This window comes from Merops nubicus, unplaced genomic scaffold (assembly GCF_000691845.1).
Source record: "Merops nubicus isolate BGI_N331 unplaced genomic scaffold, ASM69184v1 scaffold5755, whole genome shotgun sequence".
Classification (NCBI taxonomy): Eukaryota; Metazoa; Chordata; class Aves; order Coraciiformes; family Meropidae; genus Merops; species Merops nubicus.
In genome coordinates, this window is record NW_008610133.1 from 14,625 (window position 1) to 26,964 (window position 12,340).

General features: G+C 44.7%; 1 protein-coding gene across 1 annotated transcript; it reads left to right on the plus strand.

The window, feature by feature from the left end:
- Positions 1 to 545: 545 nt before the first annotated feature.
- On the plus strand, positions 546 to 12,086 carry DNAJC6 (DnaJ (Hsp40) homolog, subfamily C, member 6; the record flags this gene model as incomplete). Its single annotated transcript, XM_008940787.1, has 11 exons — positions 546 to 690; positions 1,573 to 1,622; positions 1,729 to 1,877; positions 5,508 to 5,630; positions 6,934 to 7,067; positions 8,223 to 8,417; positions 8,741 to 8,858; positions 10,221 to 10,300; positions 10,469 to 10,662; positions 10,758 to 10,838; positions 11,640 to 12,086. Coding segments are annotated over exons 1-11 (1,705 nt in total), but the record flags the coding sequence as incomplete, so codon positions are not given.
- Positions 12,087 to 12,340: the final 254 nt, after the last annotated feature.

Here is a 12,340-nt window from a genome sequence, read left to right on the forward strand (position 1 = left end):
ACAGTTGTGCCAAAGAGCTGTTGTATGTACTATTCTTTTTCTTACCCCTGTGGAGATGGTTGTTGATTTGGTTTTGGTTATGATCAGTGAAGTAGCTGCATGCTGAAGAGCTGGTCGTGGGTTGGGTTGAGCAGTGAGGGAGCTTGTGTGGTGGCCATCCATACTGTACTGCTGCCAACCTGTCAACCTTTGTACAATGCTGAGGGTCACTGACTGTTTCTGAGCCCAGACAGAAAGAATATGTCTCCACTGGAGAGATCCCAAACCCCCCTGGGCACCATCCTGGGCACCCTGCTGTGGGTGAGCTGCTGGAGCAGGGGGTTGGAGGAGATGATCTCCAGAGGTCCCTTCCAACCCCTGTGATTCTGTGAATGTGCTCTCTCATCTCTGGAAAGTCCTGACTTTTGGTAGAACTCCTTTAGCCCTACTGACATGCAGCAGCACACATGAATGTGTTGGGTCTGGACAGAGGAGTGACTTTGGCTCCCTGGATTTGTTCCAAGTAATTGATGTTGGCCTTGGTTTTGTTGTACTTGAAGGTGCCTCATCACCAGACATGGAGTCCAGCTATGGGGGAGGCTTGCTAGATATGGTGAAAGGAGGAGCAGGGAGACTCTTCAGCAATTTGAAGGATAACCTGAAGGATACCCTGAAAGATACATCTTCAAAGGTCATGCAGTCTGTTGCCAGGTACAGTACAGCTGAAGCTCCTCATGCAAATGAAACCACTAGCTGCAAAATGCTGGTCTGAGCTGCTCTCTTAACTAGCACAGCACAAATTCCAGCCAACCTAATGATGGAAGGAGGTGAAAATCACAAGAGACTTCTTTGATTTGGTCTCCTAATTGGTATTTGGCCTCGGAGAAGCAGGAAAACCAAAGTCAAATCTAAGCTTCATAGTAAATGAGCATCAACATCCTGAAATCTAGGAAGAAAAAAAAAATACAGTGAAAGTGGAGCACTTGGTCTCTGATTCCTTCAGTGACCACTGTGTGATCCTTCTACTCAGGCACCACTAGAACATTTGGGCACTGAAAATTGGCTCGTGTTGTGTGCCCTCCCTTTGCTGTGCCAGGAGGCTCCACCTGCTGACGTAACTGTCCCCTTTGTAGTCACCTTTTGAGTAGAAAAGTGAGCTGAGGTGACTTTGCTTTGGTTACCTCTGCTGGTGGTGTCCCCTGTGCTTGGCATTCTACGTGCTTCTGAGCAATATGGGGCTAAAAGAAATTAAACTTCATGCAGGCAAAACCTTGGAGGCTTTGAGGGATCTGCATAGTGGCAGGCTAGTAGAGATTTCTTCTGAAAATTAATGACAAAAGGGAAAAGGGACCTTTTTTTGAAAGCTTCTGCATCCAGTTAATTATGTTTTTTCAAAAGGAAGGCTGGGTCACTGTCTGCAGAAAGCTATTTGTACCCTTTTTTTAAGCCATAAAGGACAAGGAGTGGGTATTAAGAGCATTCTTTCCTTGTCTCCAAAGCAGATCTTTGTGGGGAAAACACTCTTCTGGTTCCTGTGATGGGAAGTCTTCTGTAAACATGTGCATAATGTCTGTGTCCTGCTTTGTATTCTAGTTACACCAAGGGAGAGCTTGACATTTCATACATTACCTCAAGAATCATAGGTAAGTGCTGCTTACCAGAGAAACACAACTGGTGGCATCCCAGGGTTCAGAACTCCATAAACACCTTCTGGCACGTGCTCAACCTGGCTCCTTCTTCTGTTTCTAGTGATGTCCTTTCCAGCTGAAGGTGTTGAGCTAGGATTCAGGAACCACATTGAAGATGTAAGGACGTTTTTGGATTCCAGGCATCCTGACCACTACACAGTCTTCAACTTGTCACCCAAGTACTATCGCAGTGCCAAGTTCCACAACCGGGTGAGTGCTGAGGGAGGAACCAGAGCAGGGGGTGCAACTCCTGAAGAAAAGGGACACCAGGTCTTGTTTCTGCCTGAGTGTGGCAGAATGTAAGAGGAAAAAGGAGTTAAAGGTGTTTTCTAAGCTGCTGTGATTGTTTCTGGGGGTTAGCTGATGCCTGGGGTTTCATTTAATCAAACAGGAGCCTTCAGCAGGCAAGGCACAGGACTGGAAACTGGATCTGAGGGGCATTTTGGCTCTTCCACTAGCTCATGACATGAAAAACCCACTTCCACTCTCTGCCCCAGTTTCCTTCCCTAAAACCAGAACAGCATTGCAAGGCTCTGGTTCATGAATGGCTTTTGGAGGAAATCTCTATGAAATACTGCTGCTGAAATGCAAGTTTAGGGCTAATTTTGCAGAAAACTTCCTCATCTTTCCCTCTCCCACAAGGGAGTGATGGTTTTCTAAATTTTTTTTAATATTTCTTTTTGTTGCCTTCAAAAAAGGCAGCAGCAGTTGCTAGGCTTAACCCTTGATCAGAGTTAGAGAATCCCATGCTGCATAAGCCTCATTTTAATTTAAGGTGTGGCTTGAATCTGCCTTCAGCAATTGCTCTGATCACTAGAAATCACTCACATTTGAGGCACGGTTCTCAGAGGCAATTAGTAACCAGCTATGACTTCAAATATAAGTAAATGAACAGGAAAGACTAATTAAAAGGTATTGAGGACTCTGAATCTTCAGTCTCTCTTGGTTCTGGTGCATCACTCTTGCTGTTGGTGGGAGGAGAAAGACAGATCTACTTCTGAAAGCCCAGCTCTAAACATCTGTTGGTTTGCTTGACCTGGCTTACAACTCCTCCATCTCCTGTGCTTTATCTTCTACCCTAACCAACAGCTTGGCAGCAGATTTTGTATGTCACTCTTGATGCATCACTAGGTGATTTGTGGGCTAGTGCCTTGACACAGAGGAGGAAAATGATACAGCTTTTGATTAAAATATTGTACTTCCAGGTTATGGGCTAGGAAATACTGACTCCAAGTGCTCCTCAGGAAAATGAAATGTGCACATCACAATACACAAGGTCAGATGAAACATGGAACAATTCTAAATATGAGGTTGAACTTCATAGGTATTGGAAAAAATACTAATGGGCTATCAGGGAGGTGAAATCAGAGTATTTTCTGTTTGAGGATGCTCTGGATGAGCTGAAGTTGTTTTGAAGTGAAAGGTGTTTTAATTCCTATCTTCTTGAAGACCATGTTTCCTAAGATTAAAGTAGGTCACTTGGCTGCACAGTGGCACAGGAGAGAGGTGAGTTTATCCTGCTGGGCCATTTTTTCTGCCCTGGTATGTGGCTGTGCAGGGCACCAAGTCCCAACTGGCCAGTCTGAGGAGAGGAGGGGACTGTGGGCACTCAGACCTGTTGCTCAGATTGGGTTGTGCTCTGTTCTCCTCCCTGCATCACTTCCCCAGCAGGTGAGGAGATCTTGCAGCTGCTCAAGGAAGTGTGAGCTGTTTGGCAACATCTAACTCAAATCTAGTGTGAGACAACAAACCAAAACTTCTAGGTCCTTGATGGGTCACCTTCTTGGATGTTGCTGCCCTACTGGTAAAGTAAAACAAGGGCTGGCTGCTTATTTCCAAAGTTTTAGAAGAATTGTTGTTTCTTTTCTATAAGGTCACCTTTTGTGAATGCTGGTGAGGTTCTGTTTGAAATAAATGAAACGTTACATGGAGAGTATTTAACTTCCTAATTGCAAACCAGCAAGCAGATGTGTAATTATAGGCAAAGTAAATATATAATTAGGGACTGTTGGGAAATGTAGATTATTCACTTGAGGAATGATAATGGCTTTTCCAGATGCTTGACATGAGGTTTGTTGAGAAAATTGCCAGTGGAAGGGTCACTGGTCATATTCATTCTAACAGCCCCTTGGAATCTGTTTTAGTGGTCTAACTGCAAGTGGGTCTTTGGCTTCCAGGAGCCTGGTGCAAAAGTATTTGAGGTTGGGAGGAAAAGACTTTTGCATGCTATGAGATAATAAAGTAATTGGCATGATGATACAAAATGATTAATAATGTAAAATTATGGTATTGGTACTCTGGCTTGATTAAAGATTGAATAAATGTTTGTGATCACTGTGTAATTTGGATTTTACAAGGTCAATAACTGCAGCAGTGTGTAGCCTGCCAGGTCTGTGGAACAGAAAGCTGCTCATTCCCAGACTGAGGGTGGCTATGTAATGAACCTTGGGCTGTCTTTTGCCTTCTTGACTCTTCCCAAAAATGCACAGAGAAGGAAAAGGTAAAGGAAAATTGTATACAAAAGAAGTAATGGAATAAACTGTAGCTCTTGAGACAGAAGATGGGGAATAAGGATAATGCTGTGGAGAGGATGAATAGGGAATGGTCACTCACTGCCTTCCAGAGCTTGAGCATGGATTGACTTGTTGGGTAGTTCTGACTTGCTCACCCAGTGCAGCTGAATTTCAGGATATTGCAGAGAGCAGAAATTTTCATGAGAAAAATGTATAATTTGATATTAGACAAAAATCTCCCAAATATTAATCAGAGGTCTGGCAGCAGGATAGATGTGCTGGGTGAGGCAGGGCTGCCTGCTTGCTCTGTCCCTGTGTCCTCTGGGTGTCCTTGGAACTGTTGTTGAGACAAAACCCAGCTTACTAGCTCTCCAGTTTGAGTTGGGATTCCTCTTTCTGCTATAAAATGTGCAGGTGTATGTGAGAACCTCAAATGCAGGTTTTATGAAACCTGGAGCACTTCCATCAGTGGTCAGGTATGGAAATCATATGGCCATTTAGGAACATCTAATCAAACCATCTCCTCCTTGCCCCTGGTTCTTGTTAAGCAAGATCAAAACATCAGCCAATCCTCCAAGGACAAGCCTCATGACGTTTCTCCTTTAAATTCCTTCTAGCCAGAAATGCCTTTTTAAAAAGAAACTTCAATTAAAGCCAGATGAAATGGAGATGTCTGTAGAAGGCTATTTGATGTGCTGTTTGAGACTGCAGGGACTGTTCCTGAGATAAGTGTTATGACTCAGAACTAGTACTTGATGAAGAGTAACTAGACATATTTTGGAATTTTTGGTTTGTCAGCTCTAAGAAGTCATTAATTTTTCTGGCTCGTATCTTAACTACACTTATTCAGAAATATATTTGTGGGTTTTTTCAAAGTTTCCCTTTCATCAGCCTAAAATCTGTCAAATAGGGCTCAAATTCTATGACAAAATGACTGAGAACAGATGCTCAGTAGGCTTTTGAAAATCAGAGCTGTAGTTTTGGGAGAGAGGTTGTACAAAGGCTTCAGATGTAGCAAAAAATCCATGTGCTGCTGTGAGAGTGGAGGGTTCTGAAAGGCCCCTCAATCTGACTTGGAATGTAAACTTTAAAAAATGTGTAGTCAGTGGCAATACATCAACATTATGTTATTTAATTGAGAATTCTTTTTTGGTTTGTCTCATAACTCCTGAAAGCCAAGGAGCAGGATTCTTCATGAGAAGAGATGGAGTAGGTTCAAGCACATAACTCTAGGTCATAAAAGATGTATATTCCTTGGCATAAAGTGTAAAAACATTAAATAATGTTCTTCCCAAGCTGTTTTTTGCTCATTGTGCCATTCCTGTAGGTATCTGAATGTAGCTGGCCAGTACGACAAGCACCCAGTCTGCACAACCTCTATGCTGTCTGTAAGAACATGCACAACTGGCTACAGCAGAACCCCAAAAATGTCTGTGTCATCCACTGCATGGTAAGTACACCAGACAGCAGCCAGATTTTGAGACCTAGGAGTCAGAAGTCATGTTGTACATTGTATGTCTGGAGTTTGTGTGCAAGGATGGTGACAAAATGTGATAAAATGGACCCCATAGAAAGGGACATCATCTTCCATGGGTGGCTACATAGCTAAGCTGGAAGACCTAATAATGGATGAGAAGTAGGAGTGTAAAGCAAGAGAGGTCAGAATCATTCTGGCAATGAACTACTAGAGATGAGTAGCAAAAAGGTTTGAATTTAATCTGAGAACTGGCCATAAGAGCTGTCAGCCTGCTGTGGCTTTGCATTTTATTCTAGGTAGTCACAGGACAAAGTGCAGCCTCTACACTGAATGTTGCTGATGGAAGCTGGAGAGAAAACGTGTAGTTGGGAATTCTGTCCAACTGAGATTGTTAAAGTGTCTTGTGGTCACTTTCTGTTGGGCCTGGCTGGAGAAGTCCCTTTTCCACCTTCTTTTCTTTGTGCATGAGATGTGGATGGGATGCAGGAGAGTGGGGTGATTCTGTGTGGCTGCCTTGTAAGTTACCCCTTGAATACTGATTGACAGTAATGCCCAAAAGGAGAGTTATGGTTTCCTCTGTTAACCTTGAATGTGTGCTCAGGCTCAGCAGGTTACTGGGCTCTGGGTCAGCTCTGGTATGGCCAGTCCTACAGTGTGGCTGGAGTGCCTTAAAAGGTGCCTGAAATAAGTAATTTTGAGGAGCTTTGCTTTTTCTTGTGCTTTTCCTGCATTTCTGGTCTATCAATCTGACTTGGCAAACATGCCTTCCCCTCTCATCACCCTAAAGAATACAGACTTCAGGAGCAACCTAAGGGTTGAGGGCTGAGGAGGTGTTTGGGTGAGGGAGCTGGATTTTTTTGTTTGTTGGTGGATTCTTCCAGGTTAAATTTTCATCAGAGGGCTCCCTGTGGCATGGGTGTACTGACTCCTGTGGCTGGTTCTAGGCTTGTGTTTGAAATTATCATAGCTTGGGAACAGCCATGAAACACCAACACTTGTAGACAAAATGTACTTCTGGGCTTCCAGAACAAGCCTAAACCATCCTCAGCTCTGGCTGCTTACTGGATATTATCTTAGCTTTGATCCAGACCAGTGTCTCTCACCGAGCTCCCAGGTATTAATGGCACAGCACTGGAAATTCCTCATCTTGTGGTCTCAGTTGTAGTCTTCCTGGAGAAGCTGTGATTTTAAGGAAAAGTGGAGAATGTTCTGCTGAACTGTAAATGTTGATTGATGCCTACAGACTGATCTTCTCCCCTCAACCTTCCCTTTCCAGGATGGCCGTGCAGCCTCAGCAGTTCTGGTCAGCGCCATGTTCTGTTTCTGTCACCTCTTCTCTAATCCAGGCCCTGCTATGCAGCTGCTGAACACAAAGAGACCTGGGATTGTGTTGTGGCCATCTCACAGGAGGTAGAGTATGCTGGCTGAAGTTGATGCAAGGAAGCTGTGTTCCTCATGCCAAATGATGCCTGGGTGGTACTTGTCCATTAGCCATGGCACTTGGCTGTGACAGGTCTTAACTGATGTGTGGCCACTTCCATTTTACCCACGTTGATAGAGCAGTAACAGGAACAAATCCATAGAACCATTTAGGCTGGAGAAGACCTCCAAGATCATCATCTCCAACCATTATCCTAACTCTACCAAGTCTGCTGCTAAAACATGTCCCTCAGCACCACATCTCCACGGCTTGGAAACCCCTCCAGGGGTGGGGACTCCACCACTGCCCTGGGCAGCCTGGCACAGCCCTGGACAACCCTCAAGGGCAAGAAATTGTTCCTAATATCCAACCTCAACCTCCCCTGGTACAATTTGAGGCCATTTTCTCCTGTAGTATCACTTACTTGTGAAAAGAGACTGGCACCCACCTCTCTACAACCTCCTTTCAGCTAACTGTAGAGAGATAAGGTCTCCCCTGAGCCTCCTTTGCTCCAGGCTCAGCACCCCCAGCTCCCTCAGCTGCTCCTCACCACACTTGAGCTCTAGACCCTGATATTATAATAACTTTGCTCACTAGTTAGGGAAACTGGTGAACCTGTAGTTAAGAGGGCCTGGGTGAATCCCTCTCCCTGCATCAGCTTCATCCTTACAGGAGTTTACCAAGTAAAATTCTCTTTTTACAATTTCCATTAAGCAGAGGCAAAACTGCCTGTCAGAGCAAAGCAGAGAGTGCTGTGTATGTAGTAATGATGATCTCTCAGCACATGGCCAACAAAGTCATTCCTCTCCTATCTGCATATAAAAGAGAAGGCAAACTTCTACTGGTGAACCAGAAAACCCATCGCTCAGCACCCTCTTGCCTAAAAGGTGAGGAGAAATGATCTTTGCCTCAGAACTAAAGTCCAACTTCCTTCCTCTTGAGGCCCAGTTCTTGTTATTAAGCAGGAGTAGAAGCATAGCTTTTATGTCAGCTGCAAGGATGCTGGAACACATGGAAACTCCAGTCCTAGAAGGGTGTGAAGTGTGATAGAATCACATTTTCACTGGATTTCAAGGTAGGCTTCAAGTATGGAATGAAAATTGGTCACAAATGGAGCCTTCAGTGATGGTTTTCTCTGTCTACAGGTACATAGGGTACATTTGTGATCTAATAGCAGACAAGCCTGTCATTCCTCACTGCAAACCACTCACTATCAAGTCAGTCACCCTCAGCCCAGTGCCCTGCTTCAACAAGCAACGGAACGGCTGCCGGCCCTTCTGTGACATTCTCAGTGGAGAAACAAGAATCCTCACCACTTCCCAGGAGTATGAAAGGATGAAGTGAGTTGCTGTCATGTCCTACCATCCTCAAGGAACTTAACACCAAGAGGCTTTTGCTTTGCTGTAATGTAGCTGGTATCTATGCTGCAATATATTAATTGAAAGCTAGTGCCTAGTGTTGAAGCAAGCTGGTAGAGTGAGTCTGAAGTTGTCATGTGGGGGGAGACCACCCTGAGGAGAGCACTGAATGCACCTTCTTGGTGCCTGGCCTTGCATGGTTTGCTTGGCCTGAATGAGATAGTAGCTTTTATGTTGACATTGTTGATGGTGGTAGCGTGGTGGAAGGGAGCTTAACCATGGATTTCCTTCTCTTCCCCTCAAAGAGAATACCGTGTGCAAGAAGGGAAAGTTCTCATTCCACTGGGAGCCACTGTCCATGGAGATGTTGTTGTTTCTGTCTACCATATGAGATCAACCATTGGAGGTCGCCTTCAAGCAAAAGTAGGAGTTTAACTTCTTTTGCATGGTACAGGCAATGTAGCTGCCTGAGAGATGGCTGAATCTGGGGTCTGAGATGGCACGTGGCATTTTTGATTGAAGTTTCCTTACTTGACAATAGACATGAACACAAATTTGAGCAGCTCAAAGTGAAAGCAAAGAATTGTGTGTGGAGTAGTCCATGACACCTCTGGAATAATTTTATGGAGATGTCTGCTGATAAGTTGTGGGGTCATTCCAGCTGATGTAGAAGAAAAGGTCCATCAGTAACCAGATCAGGGCAAGCCACCACCAAAGCCTCTATGTACACACTCTAAGAAGGTGGAAGGTTATTTTCTGCTTAAATTAGAATGTCTGAGTCATCATTCCTGCATGGTGTCTGGTTGGCTTGCTCTACAGCAGCCTTCATCTTTTTTGTCTTTAGGGCAAAAAGGCAATTTGTGTGGATTGGGCAGTCGTGGGGATGGAAAGACCATTTCAAGAGCAAGCTGGTCAGATGGCCACCTTCTTCATAGCAAACAAGCCTCTTAATACCAGCAGATGAAGGAAATGGGAGCCAGGGGAAACTGGGGATAGAGAGCAGTGCTGGAGTGAGCACACCCTGAAGGTCCCCTTCATGTAACATAGGGGAGAGCAGAAGCTGAAAATATATATTGGTTCATGCTGTTCTAGGCTTTGAGACTGACTTCAAAATACCATCCTGTGGCTCTTGTCATTATGGAAGTGGAATTTGGAGATGTAGTCTGGTAAGACTAGGAAACTTGGATCTGCAGAAACTGAATCAGTGGTTGTCATGCACTAAGTTGCTCTATTAACCTTTGTAGGGCTGAGGGTTAATTGGCCCACTTGGCAAAATAACTTGATTAAATTGCAGTGCCTTAAAGCACAGAAAGTGAAGGAAGAACCAAATTTTGTCCCCCCTGCTTTGAGTAGAACCTCATTTGCTCCCTGCAGATGGGTGCTGTGTGGCTGGTCAGGCAGACCAGTTCCAAGACCCTCACCACCAGCTGGGTGGGGGGGCTGTGTTCTGAAATGGTCACTCTGTCCACTGATATTTTAACCCAAGATCTTGATAATTTTCCTGATGATATAGTAGCAACCTTAATATTCAAGTTGCAGAGGGATGGCAGTGGAGATACTCTGCTCTGTGGAGGTGGTGGCAGCAGCAGGGTTTAAGGCAGATGGAAATATTTGGGTTTAAGGAGTTTCTACTTTCTGTAGACTGCTCATAGCTGCTATGGAAGCTAACTCTTGCTGCTTCTATGTGGTCACTAGTAACCAGGTAGACTTTAACTGTTTGCATGCACTATAACTATATTTTAATTTCATTAATCACTTGAGTCTGGTGCTCTGTGTTTTTTTCAGATGACCAACACGCAAATATTCCAAATTCAGTTTCACACTGGATTCATAGCCCTGGGAACAACCACACTAAAATTCACCAAGTGAGTATGTTAAGCTGAACATTTATCAAACCACGAGGCTTTTATGCTCCAGAAGGGTGAAGGAGGATCTTCCCAGATGAAAAGTCTTTGTGTGCATGTGTTGGAAGACTTGATCTCAGCTTTGCAGAGATCCTCTCCTTTAACTGTCCTACTCTTATCCTCATTTAGGCCTGAACTGGATGCCTGTGACTCTCCAGACAAATATCCTCAGCTCTTTCATGTTATACTGGACATAGAAATACAGTCTACTGATAGACAGACTGAGCTAACTCCCCCGTGGGAGAACTTCACAACAAAAGACATCAATCCAAGCATTCTCTTCTCCTCTCATCAGGAGCATCAGGACACTCTTGCTTTGGCAGGTAAGAGCTGTAAAGATTTATTCAAGTCACATTCTTAACCTGCATACTGACCTTTGTTGGGCTGGATTTGATTTCTTTGGTGCTCTGTGCTGCAGGTAGAGGTCCCACTGATTCACCCCAGGATAACATCAGAAATGTTGGGCAGAGTGCATTCTTCTCATCTCTCAGCTGGCAAGGTATGCAGGCTTGGTCTTCAAAGTCAAGTTTGCTTTGAACAAGATAAACAACTGGGTTTTTTTTCCACTTTCCACACAGGCTGAAGGATCTGATTATAATGTCTCTCCCACTAGACCACAGTGTGTTGCTGGTCACACCCTTATGTTGCAATGGAGTGGGAATTCATTTCTTCCAATGTCCTCCTCAGGCATTGTGCTGCATATGACAATTATTGACATAGTTCTAGTGTAAAGCTTTGCCAGAGGAGTTCTTGGTGCTAAAACCATATTTAAGCTGTTTTTTTCCTGTTGTTGCTCTTCATATAAAGTGCTATAAGAGTGTAGTACTGAGAGTGTGTGTCTGAGAGGGCACTTATTCATCTTAGAATTATTTTGGTTGGAAGAGACCTTTAAGATCATCAAGTCCAACCATTCCCCCAGCACTGCCAGGTCCCCACTGGTTTATGTCACTTCTCCTTTCCACTGAGCCTGGATTTTGAGGCATTGCTGGAGATAATCCTGGTTGCTTGGTCCTGATCCAGAAACTCATTCAGTTCATATCTCTGGGCATTACGCTTGCTGGCTCTTCAGGCTTGAGGAGAATCAGTTAATCTCTTTCCTGATCAATAAAGCTGGCTCCTTACAACAGAGCTCAGCAAAGACTTGAACTTAATCTTTCCAAAGGACTCTTGTAACATCTACCAAAATGCTGCTGTGATATTCTCAGTAGCATTTTGTTCTGTTTTTTTTAAGCTGATATTTATCGACCTGTGTGATGACAAAACTAACAGCTACCTAATTTTATTTTTAATCATCATTTAGATCAGAAATCTGACAAAAGTAGCTCTCACCCCACCTCAGAGGATCGAGCAGCGTTGGTGCATGAGGAAAGCGAACAGTCAGATGACGAACTCTTGTCCCTTTCCAGTCAGCACAGTAATGCCAGTGGTGACAAGCCTCACGGGACACCAAAACACAGCAAAAAGCAGCAAGAGCCTCCAGCACCACCTCCACCTGAAGATGTGGACCTGCTGGGCCTGGATGGTAGCCCTACGAGCAAGAGTTTTCCCTCACAGCCCACTGCTGCCCCTTCTAACTCTGACTTGCTGAGTGATTTGTTTGGGGTTGGTGGGACAAGTTCCCAGAGTCAAGGTGGACAGCCTGCTGCTGAAGATGTCTTCCACGTGGGGGGACCTGGATCTGTGCAGTCCACTCCTCGGCGTTCTGCAGCTTCGGCATCCCCATCCCCGTCCCCACGGGTAGGAGAAGGTAATGGTGGTTCTGCCTGACTTGGTGGGGCACAGGCTTTGAGGATCCTGCCTGGGTGATCTGCTCTGGGCTCTTGGCTTCCTCTTGGGTACTTGGATTTCATCCAAACAAAGAGCTGCGAGGGGTCTCCAGAGGCCAGGGTGTTCCTCTGCTCTGAGACAGGGGTCGGTGCATCTTCAAGAACACAAACCAGATCATCCAGTTTGTTCCCTGAAGTCTCTACTGGAGCTCACCCAGATATTTGTCCCTCTCTT